This window comes from Panulirus ornatus, chromosome 18 (assembly GCF_036320965.1).
Source record: "Panulirus ornatus isolate Po-2019 chromosome 18, ASM3632096v1, whole genome shotgun sequence".
NCBI lineage: Eukaryota > Metazoa > Arthropoda > Malacostraca > Decapoda > Palinuridae > Panulirus > Panulirus ornatus.
The window spans coordinates 47131391-47156423 of NC_092241.1; the positions used below are offsets into that span (position 1 = coordinate 47131391).

General features: G+C 40.0%; 1 protein-coding gene across 3 annotated transcripts in view; it reads right to left on the bottom strand.

Annotated features, from left to right (window-relative positions):
• Positions 1 to 25033, bottom strand: part of LOC139755054 (USP6 N-terminal-like protein) — a 335539-nt gene that overhangs the window by 88660 nt on the left and 221846 nt on the right. For all 3 annotated transcript variants that reach the window (XM_071673062.1, XM_071673061.1, XM_071673060.1), the window contains 2 exons: positions 13543 to 13676; positions 11740 to 11880 (listed from right to left, as the gene is read on the bottom strand). In XM_071673062.1, the coding sequence (XP_071529163.1) occupies positions 11740 to 11880; positions 13543 to 13676 (275 nt within the window). The remainder of the gene's footprint in view (positions 1 to 11739; positions 11881 to 13542; positions 13677 to 25033) is intronic.

Genomic DNA, 25033 nt, shown 5'->3' on the forward strand with positions numbered 1-25033 from the left:
CCTGCGCACAACTCTATCCATAGCCCACACCTCGCAACCATACAACATTGTTGGAACCACTATTCCTTCAAACATACCCATTTTTGCTTTCCAAGATAATGTTCTCGACTTCCACACATTCTTCAAGGCTCCCAGAATTTTCGCTCCCTCCCCCACCTTATGATCCACTTCCGCTTCCATGGTTCCATCCGCTGCCAGATCCACTCCCAGATATCTAAAACACTTTACTTCCTCCAGTTTTTCTCCATTCAAACTTACCTCCCAATTGACTTGACCCTCAACCCTACTGTACCTAATAACCTTGCTCTTATTCACATTTACTCTTAACTATATATATATATATATATATATTTTTTATTTTTAAAACTATCCGCCATTTCCCGCATTAGCGAGGTAGCATTAAGAACAGAGGACTGGGCCTTTGTGGAATATCCTCACCTGGTCCCCCTCTGTTCCTTCTTTTGGAAAATTAAAAAAAAGAAAAAAAAAAACGAGAGGGGAGGATTTCCAGCCTCCCGCTCCCTCCCCTTTTAGTCGCCTTCTACGACACTTAGGGAATACATGGGAAGTATTCTTCATCCCCTATCCCCAGGGATAATATATATCTTATCTTATCTTATTTTGCTTTGTCGCTGTCTCCTGCATTTGCGAGGTAGCGCAAGGAAACAGAAGAAAGAAATGGCCCAACCCACCCCCATACACACGTCCACACACGCAAATATACATCCCTATACATCTCAATGTACACATATATATACACACACAGACACATACATATATACCCATGCACACAATTCACACTGTCTGCCTTTATTCATTCCCATCGCCACCTCGCCACACATGGAATACCATCCCCCTCCCCCTTCATGTGTGCGAGGTAGCGCTAGGAAAAGATAACAAAGGCCCCATTCGTTCACACGCAGTCTCCAGCTGTCATGCACTAATGCCCGAAACCACAGCTCCCTTTCCACATCCAGGCCCCACACAACTTTCCATGGTTTACCCCAGACGCTTCACATGCCCTGATTCAATCCACTGACAGCACGTCAACCCCGGTATACCACATCGATCCAATTCACTCTATTCCTTGCCCGCCTTTCACCCTCCTGCATGTTCAGGCCCCAATCACTCAAAATCTTTTTCACTCCATCTTTCCACCTCCAATTTGGTCTCCCACTTCTCCTCATTCCCTCCACCTCCGACAGATATGTGTCAATCTTTCCTTACTCATTCTCTCCATGTGCCCAAACCATTTCAAAACACCCTCTTCTGCTCTCTCAACCACGTTCTTTTTATTTCCAAACATCGCTCTTACCCTTACATTACTTACTCGATAAAACCACCTCACACCACACATTGTCCTCAAACATCTCATTTCCAGCACATCCACCCTCCTGCACACAACTATCCATAGCCCACGCCTCACAACCATACAACATTGTTGGAACCACTATTCCTTCAAACATACCCATTTTTGGTGTCCGAGATAATGTTCTCGACTTCCAAACATTCTTCAAGGCTCCCAGAATTTTCGCCCCCTCCCCCACCCTATGATTCACTTCCGCTTCCATGGTTCCATCCGCTGCCAGATCCACTCCCAGATATCTAAAACACTTTACTTCCTCCAGTTTTTCTCCATTCAAACTTACCTCCCAATTGACTTGACCCTCAACCCTACTGTACCTAATAACCTTGCTCTTATTCACATTTACCCTCAGCTTTCTTCTTTCACACACTTTACCAAACTCAGTCACCAGCTTCTCCAGATTCTTACATGAATCAGCCACCACCGCTGTATCATCAGCAAACAGGAACTGACTCACTTCCCAAGCTCTCTCATCCACAAAAGACTGCATACTTGCCCCTCTTTCCAAAACTCTTGCATTCACCTCCCTAACAACCCCATCCAGAAACAAATTAAACAGCCATGGATACATCACACACCCCTGCCACAAACCTACATTCACTGAGAACCACTCACTTTCCTCTCTTCCTACACATACACATGCCTTACATCCTTGATAAAAACTTTTCACTGCTTCTAAGAACTTGCCTCCCACACCATATATTCTTAAAACCTTCCACAGAGCATCTCTATCAACTCTATCATATGCCTTCTCCAGATCCATAAATGCTACATACAAATCCATTTGTTTTTCTAAGTATTTCTCACATACATTCTTCAAAGCAAACACCTGATCCACACATCCTCTACCACTTCTGAAACCACACTGCTCTTCCCCAATCTGATGCTCTGTACATGCCTTCACCCTCTCAATCAATACCCTCCCATATAATTTACCAGGAATACTCAAGAAACTTATACCTCTGTAATTTGAGCACTCACTTTTATCCCTTTTACCTTTGTACAATGGCACTAAACAAGCATTCTGCCAATCCTCAGGCAAAAAAAAAATTTGCATCACCTTTTTCAGGGTACTGGGCCTACTGACTTTCCCACTCACTTGAGATCCAGGGTCTAGATATTTTACATTAGTGCCACATAAAATATGCTCTTAATGACAGATAAAAACATTTCATTATCACAAATGATCCACAAAAATTTAGCTAGAATTTGTTTTAATTGCATAATTGTATATATTCATGAAAATTAACATTTCTATTTGAAATTAAACTATGAAAAAAGAATTTTTTATCTGTATGTGAGAATTTATTACTTTCATACAATATATAAAAAAGAAAACTTCCATTATGTTGTCAAAACATCTTTTCATAGATATAAATAAAGATTTTTTCATACATATTCGCCATTTCCTGTGTTAGCGAGGTAGCGTTAAGAATAGAGGACTGAGCCTTAGAGGGAATATCCTCACTTGGCTCCCTTCTCTGTTCCTTCTTTTGAAAAAAGTAAAATGGAGGGGAAGATTTCCAGCTCCCTGCTCCCTCCCCTTTTAGTCGCCTTCTATGACATGCAGGGAGTACGTGGGAAGTATTCTTTCTCCCCTATCCCCAGGGATAAATAAATAAAGATACGAGGATAAATAAGAAAGAAAAACATGAGGATAAATAAAGTTGAAGCCATTCCATCTTTTCAGATGCACACCTGTACTGCACATCCCTACCCTCTACAGAGGACTATTCTGAGCTCTGGACATGTAACAACACCTGGACACACACACATCCAAAGAATCTACTTAAACATTTACACATCTAAATACCTCACAGACAACAACACAAAACAAACAGTTTCACTCTGAACAAACTATCTACCAATCTACAGAAGTCCATAAACATACACAGCATCTTACTGTCAAAAACCAGTGGCAACAGAAAAAAATATCAATTCTACTCCCAAGAAAAAATTTACACAAGAAAGCCCTCATCCAAGAAAATGGAATCACAAGAGGATCCACCCTCCCTCCCTTCTATATCTACACAAATCTCAAGACAACACAGACAAAAAGGATGACTCATGACCCTTATATCCCATGACAAAGTGACCGCTCAAAGCATAAAACAGATCATAAACAATGACAGTTTTGAAATATAATCTACAGCAATAAAACTCCACAACATATTTATTACTAGTTACTCAACACCTAAATAACAAAGCAAAAGTCACACAGAAACAGCAGCATCCAACAAGCAAGACATACAGTGAGCATTATGCAATAACTCTGCCTCTCCAGCAAAACTGTCATATGTACTCATATGCAAGTACTCAACACAAGCCTCCCAGATACACTCCTAAGCTACAGAACATAGGGGCCTATGTGTTGAGTCAGCAACTGTTTGCTAATGATATCAATGGTGGCAGATACGAATGAGACACTGCAGAAGTTGGTGAATGAGTTTGGAATTGTGCAAAGGCAGAAAGTTAGAGTGAATGTGAATAAAGTAAGGTTTCTAGGCTCTGCAAGGTTGAGGGACAGGTAAATTGGTATGTAAGTTTGAATAGAAAAAACTTGCAGGAGGAGAAGAGTTTTAGATCCTGGGAGTGGATATAGCAGCAAATGGAGCCATGTAAGTTTGAATAGAGAAAACTTGGAGGAAGTGAAGTGTTTTAGATCCTGGGAGTGGATATAGCAGCAAATGGAGCCATGGAAGTGAGTTGGAGAAGAAGGCAAATGTTTTGGGAGAGCTAAAGAGTGTTTGGAAAAAATAAACATATACAACATTCAAATTCACTCTATCCCATCCTTGCCTTATACCCTCCAGCATGTCAGTGCCACGATCATTCAAAATCTTTTTCACTCTATCTTTCCATGTCCGATTCGGCATCCTTGATCTTGTTCCCTCCACTTCTGACATAATTGTACTCTTTGAAAAACCATTCCTCATTCATTTTCTCCATATGTACAAACTATTTCAGCACACCCTCTTCTGTTTATTCAAGAACACTTTTTTTGTTACCATACCAGTCTCTTATCCTTTCATTCCTTACTCAATAAAACCACCTCACATCACATATTCTCCTCAAACATTTCATATCCAACACATTTATGCTCCTCTGCACAACCCTATATATAGCCCATGCCTCACATCCATATAATATTCCTGGGAATACCATTCCTTCAAACATACCCATTTCCGCCCTCCCAGATATTGCTCACTCTTTCTACACATTCTTCAGTGCTCCAAGACCCTTCGCCCCCTCTCCCACCCTACAACTCACTTCTGCTTCAACAGTTCCATTTGTTGCCATGTCCACTCCCAGATAATTAAAACACTTCACATCCTCCATTTTTTCTTCATTCAAATTTATACCCCATCTAACGACCCTTAACCCTGCTGAACCTAAAACCTTGCCTCTATCCACATTTACTTTCAAGTTTTTCCTTTCACACACTCTTCCAAACTCAGTAACAAACTTCTGCATTTCTCACTCAAATCTGTACACCCACACAATCTCATAAGTGCAAGAGACACTTAGAAAAACAGATGGATTTGAATGTAGTATTTATGGATCTGAAGAAGGCATATGACAGGGTTGATAGAGATGCTTTGTGGAAGGTCTTAAGAGAATATGGTGTGGAGGTAAGCTGCTAGAACCAGTAAAAAGTTTTTATCATGGATGTAAGGCATGTGTACGAGTAGGAAGAAAGGAGAGTGATTGGTTCCCTGTGGAGGTCGGTCTGCAGCAAGGGTGTGTGATGTCACCATGGTTGTTAAATTTGTTTATGGATGGGGTGGTTAGGGAGGTAAATGCAAGAGTCTTAAAGAGGGGAAAGTATGCAGTCTGTTGGGGATGAGAGGGCCTGGAAAGTGAGTCAATTGTTGTTCGCGGATGATACAGCTCTGCAGGCTGATTCGAGTGAGAAACTGCAGAAGTTGGTGACTGAGTTTGGAAAAGTATTTGGAAGGAGAAAGTTGAGAGTAAATGTGAATAATAGCAAGGTTATTAGATTTAGTAGGGTTGTGGGAAAAATTCACTGGGATGTAAGTTTAAATGGAGAAAAATTGAAGGAAGAGAAGCGTTTGAGATATCTGAGAGTGGACTTAGCAGTGAATGGAACCATGGAAGTGGAATTGAGTCATAGAGTGGGGGAGGGGGTGAAGGTTCTGGGAGCGATGAAGAATGTGTGGAAGGAGAGAACGTTATCTCGGAGCAAAAATGGGTATGCCTGAAGGAATAGTGGTTCCAACAATATTATATGGTTGCAAGGCATGGGGTTGTATGGAAGAGGGTGGATGTGTTGGAAGTGAAATGTTTGAGGACAATATGTGATGCGACATGGTTTGATCGAGTAAGTATTGAAAGGGTACGAGGAATAAGTGGAAATTAAAAGAATGTGGTTGAGAAAGCAGAAGAGGGTGTGTTGGAATAGTTTGGACAGAGAGAATGAGTGAGGAAAGACTGACAAACAGGATGTATGTGTCAGAGGTGGAAGGAACAAGGAGAAGCAAAAGACAGCTTGAGAATGGACATGGCCTTTCTTGCACTGCCTCGCTAATGTGGGAAACAGCGATCATGTATGAAAAAAATAATTTACAAAATCAGATAGACCAGCATTCACAAAGAAGAAAGAATACTAATTTCAAAACTTCATCTTTGATAAATTTCCTTTCCTATATCATGCCATCTCACACTTCATCAACACCACCAACCAAGCCAGCAAAAGGCACATACCAAAAAGACATGGAAAGCAATCATTCATTCAAACTATTCGCTATTTCCCGCGTAAGCAAGGAAGCATTACGAACAGAGGACTGGACCTTTGAGAGAATATCCTCACCTGGCTCCGTTCTCTGTTCCTTCTTTTAGAAAATTAAAAAAGAAACAAGAGGGGAGGGTTTCCAGCCCCCAACTCCCTCCCCTTTTAGTCGCCTTCTACGACATGCAGGGAATACATGGGAAGTATTCTTTCTCCCTTATCCCCAGGGATAAGCAATATAACCCAAAATTCTTTTCACATATTGCAGATCTCATGAAGTAAAGAAACATGCTCATACCAAACCAAAGAAGACACTCAAACTCTAAACAACACCATTACTATCCCAATCATGGGAAAACAAATGGCAAACTGGCACAAATTCCTTTATATCCTAAACACCATTAGTAATCCAGTCTTTAGAAAACATATGGCAACTAGCAAATATTCCTTCATTGATAAACAGAAAACAAACAGCAACCAATTCTGAAGAACAATAACGTGAATCCACATTTTCCATATCACCCCAGCCACTACAGATAACGTGCTTATAAACCAAAGCAATGTCTTCTCTCCCACAGTAAACAAAAACATATTCATCCAACTCTACTCAGTAACTAGCTACAAACCAACCACACCATTATAGAAAACAGCTCTGAAAAAACTATGCAAACTGCACCCTATGGCAACCGGTCATCCACATTTCACACCGAGTGTCATTCAAAACACAATTAACCCAATGAATGAGGCAGCCCAATATATCAAATACATTGCATCTGTCTTTCATTATCATCACAAGTAAATGTGAAGATAAGACTTAGTGTGAACAAAAGTGGCCTTTGTTGTCTTTTCCTAGCGCTACCTTGCGCACATGAGGGGGGAGGGGGGTTGTTATTTCATGTGTGGCGGGGTGGTGATGGGAATGAATAAAGGTAGACAGTATGAATTATGTACACATGTATGGAAAGGATCACAATTTTGCGCGTGATCAAGATATTCCTATGAGTCCACGGGGGAAATGAAACACGAAAAGTTCCCAAGTGCACTTTCGTGTAATAATCACATCATCAGGGGAGACACAAGAGAGAAATATAATCACGTTTACCAAATGGCGTCCTAGCTTCGTCTCTTCGATGTATATCAACTGACTGTTATATTTCTCTCTTGTGTCTCCCCTGATGATGTGATTATTACATGAAAGTGCACTTGGGAAATTTTCGTGTTTCATTTTCCCCGTGGACTCATAGGAGTACACATGTATATATGTATATGTCTGTGTGTGTATATATATGTATATGTATACGTTGAGATGTATAGATATGTATATTTACGTGTGTGGACGTGTATGTATATACATGTGTACGTGGGTAGGCTGGGCCATTCTTTCATCTGTTTCCTTGTGCTACCTCGCAAACGTGAGAGACAGCGACAAAGCAAAATGAATAAAATAAATAAAGACTTAGTAATGATTGAGTATCTGTCCCTCTCATACTAGTGCGTTCATTAACATGTTTGTATAGGACATTCTCTGGAACACACCCTAAAAAGTTGTGTCTCCATGATTCCTTGTCACTAAGAGAATCCAAATTCCATCAGTCTACCTCTTTATATCTGAAATCCTTCATTATCAGTACTTTACCATCTCTGGGAAGCAAAATTTTTACAGCATCATGTACAGTCAGACTATGAAATATTTTCACCCCCTTCATTGTTGAGGATATGAAAAACTAGCAAATACTTCCAAACAAAGCTCTCACATTTGGCTTCATGCCGGTATCCCTGCTTTCCTTATATGGGAATATGTGAAGCCAACAGTGGCACTATTCCTGTCACATGCCCTATTGCAGTGACATCACCATCAAGCTTACTAACCCTATTGAAACAATTGGGGAGGTAGTGTTCAGTCTGAAATCCATTACACCTTGGGGTAAAAGTAATTCATGGTCTGACTGTGCCATCCTGATTGTTCTTTTGTTGTTATTGTGTACATGTTATGGATCATTAAAATTCATTGTAGGATTACGTTATATCAACACCACTGGACATTTCTTTCCTACAGTTACTCCTCCCATCATACTACATGAATAGGCCATTTACTACTACTTAGGTCCAGTCCTAGGTTATATCTCTTATTAGAGCAAGTCCTCCTCCTCCTTTGCCTTAACTTTCTATCCTCATTTCTTTTGTAATTTCTTTTTGTTTCCATAACTCAAAAAAAAAAAAAAAAACTGCACTTTTCCCATTTTTCTTTCTTTTATTCATACTTCCTTGCTATTTCCCACATTAGGAAAGTGGCACCTACATATCTATCTATCTATACCCCTGATGTCTGTTCCCTCCTGGAATTCCCTCAAGTGAACCCTAGTGCCTTACTCTTAACAGGCTACTGGCAAAGAATAACTCTAGGAAAGTGTTCCTACTAACTACTTATAACTAATGCATCTATCAAATGTTCCTGCCTTACGTCCCTCTCTACTTCTTCTACATAATGCTCCTACCTAATGTTCCTACTTACTCCTACTACCTGATGTTTCTACCTATTGCTCTGGCCTAAATGTTCAGACCTACAACTTCTACTGCTCCATCCATTTTGCCAAAGGGCAGGGCTAGTGCAAAGCGTTCACGACTGGAAAATCTAGAGTTAAGAAGGGAGAGTTGTATGCGTTAAGTGTTGTCATATATGATGTGTGACATGGGGAGATGGTGCATTTGTGGATGGACTCCCAGTAGTTCACATATGGGTGAAGAAGAAAGAAAAGACAGCTATCTGGGTCAGAGGATGCAACTTGACAACAAAAGGAAGTGCTGGCTCACTACACACCCGTCACTAACCCTCCTGATACCTAGGTGGATAGTGCTGGTTATCCACCCACCTGGACTGTGGCTGCTGAACAACTACATACTAGTCACAGAGAAACAGCAACATCCAACAAGTAAGACACACAGTGAGCAACACCCAATAGCAAGGTAGCACCAGGAACACACAAAGAAAAAGCCTTATTTGCTCACATGCAGTCTGCAGCTGCCAGGTGCAATGCATCAAAACGACTACTCCCCTACCCACAACTAAGCCACATAAACCCTTCAGTGGTTTCCTTACCTGCTTCATACACACTGGTTCAGTCCATTTACAGCACATCCACCAATTTATACTATACACATACTCCATACCATGCATACTCCTTATCCTCTGCATGTAATGGCCCAATCACTCAAAATCTGTTGCAACCTAACCCTTCACCTCCAATTCAGTCTCCTCTTTCTCCTTGTCCTCTCCACTTCTGACACATTTATCCTCTTTATCATCCTATTCTCAGGCATTCTCTCCATTTCAGGACACCCTCTTCAGCACTCTCAACCATACTCTTCTTATTAACACATCCATCTCTAACCCTATTATCATTATACTGTTCTTAAAAATTTCATTTCCAATACATCTACCCTCTTACGTACATTCTCATCTTCAAACATGCCTTGTATCCATACATTATCATCAGGTCTACTACTGATACTCCCTATTATGATTCCAGCTCTTTACTACTCACTAATAATCTATCAGCATCTGTATATAATGTCATCATTTAACATTCCTGACTTCTCTGCTGGGCTGGCTGTAGTGGTCTGTCCACTTGCCTCATTTGGAATCTTTAAATTTTTGTGTCTGACAGCAATCTTTGTGCAATCACCTATTTGTACTGAAAAAAGAGGGAATTCTATACTTGTGGGACCCCATCTCCTGAACATTCTTTGCTACAACAGAACGTCTTAGAGGTATGTTGTCTACATTAACCATGTTCTTAATCATTCTTTTCCATTAATCCACTATCATTATTCTATAACAGTATTTCTTCACATCCTTATTCATAAATCTCTTGCTTAATTTCACATTTTGTCCTCTGGTTGCTCTATCTTTACATCTCTTGAAAAACTGTTCACTGTCCACATTAACAATGTTTCAAAAACTTAGGGGTTGTGATAAGGTTACCCCTTAAACACCTCTCTTTCTGGGTAAGCAAATATAAAGCCTCTCACCATTACCTGAAATCAGTTCTCCTAATTCTGGTACTATCTTTGTTGCCCTCCTAGTCGGCTCTTTGTGCTTCTGTAGGTGCAGTGACCAAACCTGAGTGGAACATTCTAGCTTTGACCTTAAGTAGGATATGAACAGCTTGCTAGATATCTCCTTATCCATATACTTGAGAGTTATTCTTATATTTGCCTGCATACAGTTTGTCTCGTTAGCTATTCACATAATGTCATACTCTAGCAACAAGGTAGGAATGACGTTAACTCCCAAGTCCTTCTGACACACAGATTCCTGAAGCTTATTTTTAGCCAAATAATAATCAAGCTGAGGCCTTCTGTCACTTTGTCTGAGCTTCATCACTTTACATTTGCTTGGATTGAGTTTCATCAACCAAGCATCAGACGAACTTTGAAGTCTGTTAAGGTCCTTTTGCAAGTTGATGCAATCCTCCTCCCTTTTCACTTCCTTCATGACCTTTGCATCACCTACGAACATCTTCAGGTAGCTTTTAATACACTCTGGCAAGTTCTTTGTATAGATTGAGAACAGCAATGGACCCAGAACAAAACCCTGTGGCACCCTCTGCTCACTCTGACCCACTTGGAGAAGGCTCCTCTGGTTTGCTTCCTTTGTTCCCTTCCTTTGAGATAATATTCTATCCAGTGAAGAAGCTTTCCCCTTATTCCTGCCTGGTGATCTATTTTCTTAATCATCCAACCATACAACTGATTGAAAAAACACTAGAGAGACTGATAGGTGATGATTATAAGATGGGAGGCTATGCATATAACAAATGACAATAAAGAAAACCCTACATACATGCAAACATACCTGGTATGCATATGTTCCTAGTAACATTCTTTAACACAACTCAACCTCTAAAATTCAAATGAAGATCCATTACATAGCACTCAGAGTCCCAACTTAGTAAGACAGGGATACTTTACCATGTCAGGATGGTAGAAGCGGGCCAGAAAGAAGCCAGCAGCCATAGCTGGCATGGCATCTTCTTAGCGAGTCTGAGAAATAAAGAGATGTATCTCAACTGACAACCTGGGGATGAAGACATCATCACTAAGTGGAGGCTGCTGAATGGTAAGGGGTTCACTTAGGCTGAGCCATACCAATACTACCCAGAAGGTGATTAGCAAAGGGTTAGAGGCAGATGAAACGTTTCACCAATAAGATAGGGGATTAAGAGGTTTCTGATCTGCTTTAGGTCCAATGTATCTCTCTCTTGGCTTGCGGAACAAACTGACCCAAGGAGAAAAAGTTTTCAATGTTAGTGACCAAGAGATCAAAAAATGCAGTACTTCAGTACAAAACCATGAAGCCATATGCTGTTAAACACAAACATAAAATTATCTAAAAAACTTACTCCTTATGGTGCACTAAAAGACATGCAATACTTTGATATTTCCTTGTTATTGATTGAAAGTTAATACATCACTGAAAAGTGATATTCCATCAGCTCATTCTAATATTTTTCATAAAAGCAAAACAGTAGTTTCATACATATTGGAAACATATGATTTGATACAAAAAACACAGAAAAACCAGATGATGGGACTTCAAAATATGATGAATACTCTCACTAACCACGGTCAACGGAGAGATGAGATCCATTAAGTCCAATGGTTTCAGTCCGCTTCATTAATTTCTCAGTAATCAAACGTTCTTCCTCAGTAAAATCCCGACGAATTCCAGATTCCTTTTCAACTGTAGGTTCTATGAACATTCCTGGTGAGATAATGAAAAAAAGTAATTGAAGGGTCTGTATGAACATCAGTATTAGGAAAAAATTTACATGTAAATCATTTTCAACAACTGATTATGCACAATTCGTATATAAAAACAACAGTCATGTTCATCTTCAGTCACAAATGCATCTCCTTGCAATCAATGATACTTGTTAAGATGCAATTAACCTTTAGTTACACTCTTGCCACATAAATATTTTGGCATCGACACTTTCAAGTTAATTTCAGAGGCACTTCTTCAGTTATAATATAACAGTGGCTCAACATAACCCCTTCCACACATGCCCCTGATTCCTCCATCAATACAATACTATAACAACCACAAACCCTCTTACTCGACTTCCTATATTTCTACTCAACTAATTAACAAACATTCTAACAGTCCTCTTCCTGAATTGCCATACCACCACAGTATTCCCATTTTAAGATATCTCCCTCTTGATGTAATTCCGAACTCAAACTCATTCATTACTGTAACTAATGATCTGAACAACTGTTACTACAAACCTCCACCTTATCTGCTTGGACATACAAAATTTCTCTATCCAAATTTCCCTAACATAAATTATTCTGTTGCATCACTCTGACTAATTCTACATGATGATTAATGCAATTCATAAGCATAATTTCACTAAGGTATTTATGGGAAGTGGAAAACTAGTGGATGGTGTTCTGGGGGGCAGAGCTTAAATGTGTGGGTAAAGTGAATGGCATGTGAAAAATGGGATGTGGAAATATAAGAAAGGGTAGCTAGTTGAGGAATGAGGAAGTTAAACTGTAAGCAAAAATGAAGAAGGAGGCAAAGGGTCAGTACCTGCAAGGCAGGACTATGAGTGATCTGTGAGTTTACACAAGAGTGACACATGGTCAAAAGAGGGGTATGAGAGTTATGAGTGACTAGGGTGTACAAAAGACAGTGGCACATTGTCAAAAGAAGGTTATTAGAGCTAAATGCAAATGTGAAACAAGAAGACAGAGTACTGATGAACTTCAGAACAAAAAAAAAAAAAAAAAAAAAAAAAAAAAAAAAAAAACTGAAAGGAAGTGAAAAGTGTGAGAAGAAAAAAGTGAGGAGAGCACATGGGAAAGTGGTAAGAAACAAAGATGAGAGCTGGAGCTACTATTCTGAAGGACTACTAAATATAGTGGATGATACGAATGCAGATGTCAATTAGTCTATGATGAGGAGGTACGAGGAGTGATAGTTAAGACAAATGGGGATGAGAAACAAGAGGTAGACAGGGCCTTGCACAAGATAAAATAAGGTAAGTTTCTAGAGGTGGGTAAGATTGACAAGCTTCTGAAAAAATTACTGGTTGGTTGGGAGCTCCTAGAGGGAATGGGTGTCTGAGATATAAACAGACAGGTGGATAAATAGAGAATAAAAAACATGAACTATGCATTAAGTTGAATGACAGGCAAGGAGAGCTGGTGTGGCTGAATAAATCCTTCTAATGGAAGGCCAGGCTGGTACTGAGAGAGGCAATAACATATATCATATACGTTGGTACATCAAGATGAAATGAAACAAACAACAATCACTATCTATCTGACTTACCAAAAGATGAAACAAACAACAATCACTATCTATTCAACTTACCAAAAGATGAAACAAACAACAATCACTATCCATCAGACTTACCAAATGGTTGCTGTGGTAATTCTGAATCTGGTGGTGCTCCAGGATGATCTAATTTTGCTTTTTTTAATTCATCCATTGCTTTTTCTAAACTCTCTATTACATAGTCATCATCATGACCAAAATTTTTTTCCAACCTGAAACAAAAACAAATTGAAGGATTGATGTAACCAACATAATGAATAAAAAGTGCTGAATTATGCATATGAAACTTTATGATTTAAGCTCCTTTTCTCCCTCTGAACAAGGCCACACAATCCAGCACTATATTTCATGAATCATGTAGTCTCAGACAAATGCTCAGACTATCAAGAAAGTATAATGGAATCATAAAACTTTGGGCTCAACTTAAATTTCTGCTATGATATTTACTACACTTTATCTGCAAATCTCTGAAAAATGCAGAGGAAAACTAGGTTTTATGTCAATCTCTGAAAATACTGAGCAAGTTCTCTAAGCTTTCTCTGTGAATCTCAAGAAATACAGAGCAAGAATCCATGAAGCAATGATTCTGAATATGACCACCCAATCATGAATAACATGAATCAAATCCTCAAACATAAACAGACATGGTAATCTTGTAAAACAAAGTGGAAATATACATAATGACCTTAGTATCTTTGTAAACTATCAGCCTTGAAGGAGAATTTTGAATGACTAGGATTAATCTGAATTTCCAATTTCATATTTTCACTGTAAATGCACTTTGGATAGAAAGAAAAAAAGAACATTTCAGCATTAAAACTATGAATGTTACATGCTAGATGGCTACTTAGATAAATGCAATGAGTGTAACTTAAACACAATCAAACATATCTACAAAGGTTTCAGTGAATATCTCTGTGGTGCCGCCTCCACTTCCAACTGGGACAGTCAGCACTGTCAGTCCTCTTTTCCCATAAGGTGTGAACCCAAAGAGTACAGACTTGATACTTCAAAGCTTTCATTAGTGACCTGAGGTCATGAGGTAGCAGGAGACGACTGGGGCAGGTGTATGAAGGGGATGACAAGGTAAAAATGTAAGGAGGGAAGAGTAAGAAGGGTGAGAGAAGAGTACCCTGACAAATGACACCTACATACAACACACTATAAGTAGGACAAAGCAAAAACAGAGTGATGTTAACTGCAAATTAGGACATTATATGCAACTTGTGCCAGAGGGTTTGAATTGAAACATAATGCAACTCTCCCTCCAATTCTATAAGTAGCACACAAGCACACATACACACTCATACGCCAAGTCCTCCCCTGCATCTGCAGATGCAAAAGTTATCAACTTGAGGGTGACCTTTACACCTGATGGGTTTGTCATATGTGGTAACTCTTATCACCTTTGTAGTAAGTAAAAGATGTATTTGAATAGTTACAGTACTTACCCATTTTGTTCTTAATAACCTAGATAGCTGTCAAACATTTTTAAGTATAATGAACATAAGAAAGGAGTTACATTTTGGAGCACATCAACAGTTCCATGTAATGTCTAACAGTTTACAGCCTGTAACTAAGTATGGTCGATACCATAAGGTGGTGGTGTACATGCTGTCAAGAAAATGGGTGGGGATCAGTACTGCACATGTGCAGGCACTGACATGTTGCAGTGAGTAAGCAATATTTACTGTATTGTGATGGTAGTTTGGTTTGAATAAAGTAATAAAAAGTTACTGTATCCTCTCTGCTCTTTCATGTAGAAAGATAAACCCCTGGTCTTTGTTAACCTTTGACAATAATGTAAAGCATGAAAATGTTTACTGCTGCATGTTAACAAACATGATTCATGCAAATGCATCTCATGACTCTAATGATATGCTGGGTTTAAAACAAGATTAGAAATTAGAATCACATTACACAAATCTAATAAACTAGTGAAACAGGTATGAATAACTAAATATCATCTGGCCAATGGACACTGTGTCATTTTCCAATTTATGATTTATATTGTTAATGGACTGAGTATAATGGCATTGGGTATATTCAATAAGCTTTTTTCAAAGTTCATCTCCAAGGCGAGGTATAAGATATAGAAAGTTTCTCGTAATCCTATCAACTAATGGCAATCTCAATATATGTATGAATCACTTATGATGACTCTGAGCTAATAAAAGATCGGTCCTACAGTGACAACGACCACAACAGAACCTGCTGCACTCAAGCCACACTTCATTTTTCCTGATGTCTTATATCATGCTATGCCTCTTGCTTATTGAAGCCCCAGCACATGTTCAACATTACAGGAAACCAATGAAGTTTGTATGACAAATATGTAAAACATCCATGAAAAAAACAACCACATGTGAGAGTCATCCACTTGCTATTCAATAATCTTTTCCAGAACCTTACACACCACATTCATTAGTTAGATCAGTTTGTAGTTCATTGCCTGTTCCCAGTCTCCAGTCTTATATAGAGGTATGACATTTACCCTTTCCCATTCCCTTGGCACTATGCCTTTCTCCAGTGACATCTTGAACTGTATTTCAAGTAGTCTATCAAGTATACCTGACATCTCCTTAGCACATATAATGAAATTCTATTATGACCATGAGCCTTGTACGGGTCAAGTCGTCCTAATATTTTGTTAATATCTTTTCTAGATGTCTCAACAATTTCCAAAACCACCTTCATATTCCACTGTAAAAACACTTTAACTTGCTATTCAGTTCCTTGCATCACCTTTCATCCTCCTGTACAATATTTCTCTCTAAATCCCTTGACCTGATTAGATGCTCATTAACTGACAACTGGCTCCTGATAAAGCTATGGAATAATCTAGGATTTTCAGCTGCCTTGTAATTAATATTCTTTTGGAAGTTTCTTTGTTTCTCTTTTCTTATACTGTTATACTTGTTCCTGCCCTCTTATACTTTGTCAATGCTAGCAGGGTAGAGTGCCATCAATAACTTTGCTAATGCATGTTTCAGAGCACTTTTGCTTTAGAGATCAGGCATACTGGGCTTGGAAAAATTCTCCTTCCTCTGACTCCCATTCAGCATTCATAACTATCCATAACCATTGCAAGAAAGTTATCTATGAGGCAAAGCGTTCCTTTATTCGAAGGGAGTACAATAAACTCTCCTTGTCATCCACTGACAGGTCTTTCTGGTCTTCAGCTAAGGGCATCACTAACAACTTCTGTCACTCTGTCCTTCCTTCACTTTTCCATTTTGATGGTATTACAACTGTTTCTCCTGTTGGCAAAGTAACTCTCTTTGGTTCCAATTTCTCCTCTACCGTGGATGGCTCTATAATTCCTTCAACCCTAATGCTCCTATGCCCCTTCCAGTAATCTCTCTTTGATCTGTTAGGCTTATGGTCCTGATGGTATCCATCCCCAAGTACTGAAAGAATGCGCCTCTGACCTTGCACCTATGACCTATGCTTGCTTGTCTGATCTGCTTCTTTTTAAAAACCAGAACTTTTCCTTCTTCCTGGAAGAATGCATTGGTACATATTATCCCCACAAAGAGTAATCCCTCTATCAACTTGTTGTTTTGACATCTACCATTTTCAGTCTTTGAATTCCTCCTCAACTCCCATGTCTTTGGACATCTTGTATCTTCTCTCTGATCACCAGTATGGATTCCATAAGGTTAGATATACTGGCGACATTCTTTTATATGTTACCAATGTCTGGTCTTCATCCCTGAAAGATTCTGGGAAACCCTGAGTAGCCGTCTTTTGCCATGATATATTCAAAGCTTTTAAGAGGATGTGACAGTGGGGTCTCATCTCCAAGGTCCTCTTTTCAGGTTTCCCCTTCCTCACTTTGCTCCCTCATATATATATTCCTCTCAGGCCAATCTATATCATCGTTCTTGATGGATCAGCATCTCCCCATTTCTCCATCAACAACGGTGTCCCTCAAGTTTTCTCCTTTTTATAAGTGATTTCCTGTATGTGCAAAAACCAAGTGCACTCTTATGCTGAAGACTCAAAACTGCATTCCTCCACATCCTTCAATTCTGTTCCATCTTATCACTCAATCTGCATCTCATCCCAACAAAAATTCCTCAATAAAGTCAGACTTGGACATGATATCTCAGTGGAGTAGATAAAATTTGGTTAAGTTTAATAACTCCGTGACCAAGTTTCACCCATCTTTCTACTGAAAATTCATCACAACTTTCCTCTCTTTTGATAGTCCTGTAAGTCCCACCTCTTGATTCAAAGAACATACTTAGTATTACCATAACATCTAATCTATCTTGGTAACCCCATATTACGGGAATAGCTTTATCAGCCTCTAAGAAACTGGGAGTCCTGTTTAAATGACAAAATTTCTATTCTTCTGAACAGTTGCTCCATTCATATGAAGGATTAATCTGTCCTTGTATGGAGCACTGCTCTCACATCTCAGATTAAAAGGTTTTAACTCTACATACTTACTAGAGAGAGGAATTGAAAGTGCTCTGACTTATAAACTTCCCTTGCCAACTTCAAAATTTGACCTGCTTGTCCCATGCCACAATGTTGGTTCACTTTCTCTCTTTAGGTATAACTTTGGTTTTTGCCCCAAAGGGTGGCTGTGAGGCTTCACCACAAGCTAGACCAAGCAATACTAAGTAAGCTGCTGTGACACAAGATTACTGTGTGGCCACTGGCAACTCAAGATTAGGCCGTTCTGATAACTGTTGCTTTCCATACACCTCACAGCTTTGAAACTTTCTACCAAGGGTAAAGGGGAAGAGTGGTTTGGGAATGACTTGGGAGTAAAGTCAGGGGTTAGTGAGAGGACAAGAGCAAGGGAAGGAGTAGCAGTACTCCTGAAACAGGAGTAGTGGAAGTATGTGATAGAATGTAAGAAAGTAAATTCTCGATTAATATGGGTAAAACTGAAAGTTGATGGAGAGAGATGGGTGATTATTGGTGCATATGCACCTGGGCATGAGAAGAAAGATCATGAGAGGCAAGTGTTCTGGGAGCAGTTGAATGAGTGTGTTAGTGGTTTTGATGCACGAGACCGGGTTATAGTGTTGGGTGATTTGAATGCAAAGGTGAGTAATGTGGCAGTTGAGGGAATAATTGGTATACATGGGGTGTTCAGTGTTGTAAATGGAAATGGTGAAGAGCTTGTAGATTTATGTGCTGAAAAAGGACTGATGATTGGGAATACCTGGTTTAAAAAGCGAGATATACATAAGTATACTTATGTAAGTAGGAGAGATGGCCAGAGAGCGTTATTGGATTACGTGTTAATTGACAGGCGCGCGAAAGAGAGACTTTTGGATGTTAATGTGCTGAGAGGTGCAACTGGAGGGATGTCTGATCATTATCTTGTGGAGGCTAAGGTGAAGATTTGTATGGGTTTTCAGAAAAGAAGAGTGAATGTTGGGGTGAAGAGGGTGGTGAGAGTAAGTGAGCTTGGGAAGGAGACTTGTGTGAGGAAGTACCAGGAGAGACTGAGTACAGAATGGAAAAAGGTGAGAACAATGGAAGTAAGGGGAGTGGGGGAGGAATGGGATGTATTTAGGGAATCAGTGATGGATTGCGCAAAAGATGCTTGTGGCATGAGAAGAGTGGGAGGTGGGTTGATTAGAAAGGGTAGTGAGTGGTGGGATGAAGAAGTAAGAGTATTAGTGAAAGAGAAGAGAGAGGCATTTGGACGATTTTTGCAGGGAAAAAATGAAATTGAGTGGGAGATGTATAAAAGAAAGAGACAGGAGGTCAAGAGAAAGGTGCAAGAGGTGAAAAAAAGGGCAAATGAGAGTTGAGGTGAGAAAATATCATTAAATTTTGGGGAGAATAAAAAGATGTTCTGGAAGGAGGTAAATAAAGTGCGTAAGACAAGGGAGCAACTGGGAACTTCAGTGAAGGGCGCAAATGGGGAGGTGATAACTAGTAGTGGTGATGTGAGAAGGAGATGGAGTGAGTATTTTGAAGGTTTGTTAAATGTGTTTGATGATAGAGTGGCAGATATAGGGTGTTTTGGTCGAGGTGGTGTGCAAAGTGCGAGGGTTAGGGAAAATGAGTTGGTAAACAGAGAAGAGGTAGTAAAAGCTTTGCGGAAGATGAAAGCCGGCAAGGCAGCAGGTTTGGATGGTATTGCAGTGGAATTTATTAAAAAAGGGGGTGACTGTATTGTTGACTGGTTGGTAAGGTTATTTAATGTGTGTATGACTCATGGTGAGGTGCCTGAGGATTGGCGAAATGCGTGCATAGTGCCATTGTACAAAGGCAAAGGGGATAAGAGTGAGTGCTCAAATTACAGAGGTATAAGTTTGTTGAGTATTCCTGGCAAATTATATGGGAGGGTATTGATTGAGAGGGTGAAGGCATGTACAGAGCATCAGATTGGGGAAGAGCAGTGTGGTTTCAGAAGTGGTAGAGGATGTGTGGATCAGGTGTTTGCTTTGAAGAATGTATGTGAGAAATACTTAGAAAAGAAAATGGATTTGTATGTAGCATTTATGGATCTGGAGAAGGCATATGATAGAGTTGATAGAGATGCTCTGTGGAAGGTATTAAGAATATATGGTGTGGGAGGCAAGTTGTTAGAAGCAGTGAAAAGTTTTTATCGAGGATGTAAGGCATGTGTACGTGTAGGAAGAGAGGAAAGTGATTGGTTCTCAGTGAATGTAGGTTTGCGGCAGGGGTGTGTGATGTCTCCATGGTTGTTTAATTTGTTTATGGATGGGGTTGTTAGGGAGGTGAATGCAAGAGTTTTGGAAAGAGGGGCAAGTATGAAGTCTGTTGGGGATGAGAGAGCTTGGGAAGTGAGTCAGTTGTTGTTCGCTGATGATACAGCGCTGGTGGCTGATTCATGTGAGAAACTGCAGAAGCTGGTGACTGAGTTTGGTAAAGTGTGTGAAAGAAGAAAGTTAAGAGTAAATGTGAATAAGAGCAAGGTTATTAGGTACAGTAGGGTTGAGGGTCAATTCAATTAGGAGGTGAGTTTGAATGGAGAAAAACTGGAGGAAGTGAAGTGTTTTAGATATCTGGGAGTGGATCTGGCAGCGGATGGAACCATGGAAGCGGAAGTGGATCATAGGGTGGGGGAGGGGGCGAAAATTCTGGGACCCTTGAAGAATGTGTGGAAGTCGAGAACATTATCTCGGAAAGCAAAAATGGGTATGCTTGAAGGAATAGTGGTTCCAACAATGTTGTATGGTTGCGAGGCGTGGACTATGGATAGAGTTGTGCGCAGGAGGATGGATGTGCTGGAAATGAGATGTTTAAAGACAATGTGTGGTGTGAGGTGGTTTGATCGAGTAAGTAACGTAAGGGTAAGAGAGATGTGTGGAAATAAAAAGAGCGTGGTTGAGAGAGCAGAAGAGGGTGTTTTGAAATGGTTTGGTCACATGGAGAGAATGAGTGAGGAAAGATTGACCAAGAGGATATATGTGTCGGAGGTGGAGGGAACGAGGAGAAGAGGGAGACCAAATTGGAGGTGGAAAGATGGAGTGAAAAAGATTTTGTGTGATCGGGGCCTGAACATGCAGGAGGGTGAAAGGAGGGCAAAGAATAGAGTGAATTGGAGCGATGTGGTATACCGGGGTTGACGTGCTGTCAGTGGATTGAATCAAGGCATGTGTATGGGGGTGGGTTGGGCCATTTCTTTCGTCTGTTTCCTTGCGCTACCTCGCAAACGCGGGAGACAGCGTCAAAAAAAAAAAAAAAAAAAAAAAAAAAAAAAAAAAAAAAAAAGGATTTTTTTTATTTATATCATTTATATCATTATACCTGATCACTGTTTCCCACAACAACAAGGTAGCACCAGGAAACAAAGAACATATACACATGTACATATATAAGCATATGCATATACAGACATACACATATATACACATGTACATACTTATACTCGCTTGCCTTCATCCATTCCTGGTGCTACCCTGCCCCACAGGAAACAGCATTGCTACCCTCTGCTTCAGCAAGGTAGCGCTAGGAAAACAGATGAAAAAGGCCACATCCGTTCACACTCACTCTCTAGCTGTCATGTGTAATGCACCAAAACGACATCCAGGTCCCACAGACCTTTCTATCGTTTACCCCAGATGTTTCACACTGCTCCAGTCAAATGACAGCACATTGACCATGGCATACCACATTGTTCCAATGCACTCTTCTTCCTGAATGCCTCTCACCCTCCTGTATGTTCAAGCTGCAATCACTCAAAATATTTTTCACTCCATCCCTCCATCTCCAATTTGGTCTCCTGCCTCTCCTTGTTCCATCCACCTTTGACACGTATATCCAAATAGTCAATCTGTGATCCATACATACATTAAATATCCTTACCAACCAATTTACAAACAGTCACCGCCTTTCTTGATAACTTCTACTGCAATATCATCCAAACCCGCTGCCTAGCTGGATTTCATCTTCCACAAAGCTTTCACCACCTCTTCTCTCTTAACCAAACCATTCTCCCTGACCCTCTCACTTTGCACACCACCCTAACCAAAACACTCTATATCTGCCACTCTATCATCAAAGACATTCAACAAACCTTCAAAACACTCACTCCATCTCCCCCTCACTTCATCACTACCTGTTATTTCTTCCCACTTGTCCCCTTCACCACTGTTCCCATTTGCTCTCGTCTTATGCACATTACTTTCCTCCTTCCAAGACATCTTTTTATTATCCTTAAAATTCAGTGATACTCTCTCACCCCAACTCTCATTTGCCCTCTTTTTCAGCCCTTGCATCTCCTTCTTGACCTCCTGCCACTTTTTTTTCATACATCTCCCTGTCATTTACACTCCTTCCTTTAAGTATCATCCGAATGCCTCTCTTTTCTCTTTCACTAGAAACTTTACTTCTTCATCCAACCACTCACTACCCTTTCTAGCCTGCCTACTTGTATATTAAACATGTGATGGGGCTTCAGTACATAAGAAGCTTAGCAAGATATAAGACATCAGGAAAAATGAGGCCAATGATAGGCTTTTTCACAGAATGTGGCATAGAGTACGGTAGTGCTGAGGTTCTATGGTAGTGGATTCATCATAAATTAGCTCAGTCATCATAATGATTCATACATAAAACAAGCTTGGCATTAGTTGATAAAAATACAAAGAACCCTTTACATTACTTTACCTTAGAGATGAGCTTTGAAGAAACTTATAGAATATACCCAATGCCATCATGTTCAACCTACTTACAATACAAATGGTAAAGGGGAAAATGACACAGTGAGTCATCTATACCTATCTATAATAGATACAGACAGACAATGACACAATGTCCATTATTTGGCCGCCACCTGCCATTTTCTTATTTGTACCCATTGTACAGTTTATCAAATTTGTCTTACAAGATACTAATAAATAATCCCTTATTAAACCCTGCATGTCGTTAAAACTACCAGATGAGCTTTTATAAATCACATTTCTTAACATGCAGCAGCAAACAGGTTTGTATTTCTACAAGAAGCAGCAGACACAATGCAATAACTTGTTATTACATCATCCAAACTAAATCAGCACCTTCATTACAACATGCTGGTACACCTATGTGATGCTGATTCCACCCCTTCTCCTAACATCACAATACCTCACTATGCACATTGCCATCCTATAGCATTAACAGTACTTATGTTACAGTCTATGAACTGTGAAGCATTATATAGAATAGCTGATGTTCTCCAAAATTTTATTCCTTTCTCTTATTCATTATAAAAATGCTTCACAGCTTCCAGGGTAATTCAACTGAGAGCAACATGGTTAAGTAGCATAACTATTCAAATACATCCTTTACCTACTACACAGGTAATATGAGCCACCTCTTATGAGAAACCCAGCAGGTGAATACGTCACCCATGAGAGAGAGAGAGAGAGAGAGAGAGAGAGAGAGAGAGAGAGAGAGAGAGAGAGAGAGAGAGAGAGAGAGAGAGAGGAGGAGGAGGAGAGAGAGAGAGAGGAGGAGGAGAGAGAGAGAGGAGGAGGAGAGAGAGAGGAGGAGGAGAGAGAGAGAGAGGAGGAGGAGAGAGAGAGAGAGAGGAGAGAGAGAGAGAGAGAGAGAGAGGAGAGAGAGAGAGAGAGAGAGAGAGAGAGAGAGAGGAGGAGGAGAGAGAGAGAGAGGAGGAGGAGAGAGAGAGAGAGGAGAGAGAGAGAGAGAGAGAGAGAGAGAGAGAGAGAGAGAGAGAGAGAGAGAGAGAGAGAGAGAGAGAGAGAGAGGAGGAGAGAGAGAGGAGGAGGAGGAGGAGGAGGAGGAGGAGGAGAGAGAGAGAGAGAGAGAGAGAGAGAGAGAGAGAGAGAGAGAGAGAGAGAGAGAGAGAGAGAGAGAGAGAGAGAGAGAGAGAGAGAGAGATATGCATCATCATATAATTTAGATCTCTAGCAAAAGTTGTAAACAACGTCCTAATTTGTGAGTAACATCACTCTTAGCATTTCTGCTTAGTCCTATACCTGCTTTATAAGATATTGAATTGTATGTAGGTGTCACTTATCAGCATACTCTCTCAACCCTCTTCCCTCCTTACCTTGATACCATGTTATCCCCTTAAATGCCAGCCCCAGTCATCTGCTCCCCCTCCACAAGTCACTAATGGGAATTTCGAAGTACTGAGTCGAAACTCCCTGGGTTCACACCTCATGGAAAGAAAGGACTGACAACATTGACTGTCCTGGGTAAAAGTAGATGTGACTGTAGTTGTTTACTGACTTTACTCTAAACACAACTATGTATATGTATTAAACAATAGCAGCTTCAGGTTCATTCACCACTTTACATAATTCATCTATTTTTATGTTAATTTAAGGAAGTGGGAAAAAGCAAGAAAGGTTATGATTTGTAGTGAATGAGGTTAGGTAGGCAACACATGATATGAAACATGGATAGGTTCCTAGTTTGGACTTAGTTGATAAAATACTTAACCCTTTGTAGACTATACAACATATCTATATAATGGGGACTGATAGCCTATAAGGTATATCTAGAGCCTGTATTTTGAGCCTGAGTTTTAAATGGACGAATGTGGTATGAGGCATGCAAAGTTGCCACGCATTGTTATCAACTCAAATAAATGCTCTAGGGCTGCAAGCAGCTGGCATTTACAAACACTCAGTAACCTTGCAGGTGTCACACCAGCAAGACTCATTAAATATCCATAATCCGAGAGACAGGGCAGTAATGGAATATATCACAATTGACAGAGAACATGAATTTAACAATGATGAAGAGGATCTAAAGTGAGGATGACGAAACAGCACCTTGCCATGTGCATGTGGGTGAATGAAGTGACATGCAGTGGAACTAAGTTCACAATGAACTCATTTTTTAACTTGTTTGTTGTTTTCCTCATCAACAAGGCAGCGCCTGGAATACATAGAGAAAAGGCCTCATTCATTGACATTATGTTCCAATTTCACTGGATTCTGAAGCCACAACATTAGGAATCAGAGCTGCATGTTCAATTATGGAGAATTGTAGTGCAAATGACAATTCAAATTTTTCCATCACTAGCAAATGGATATACTTTCAGAGAACTAATAGTACCAATCTGGAAGATTATGAGAGATGTGGAGCTTGCGAGAATCTCTTTAAGGCATAA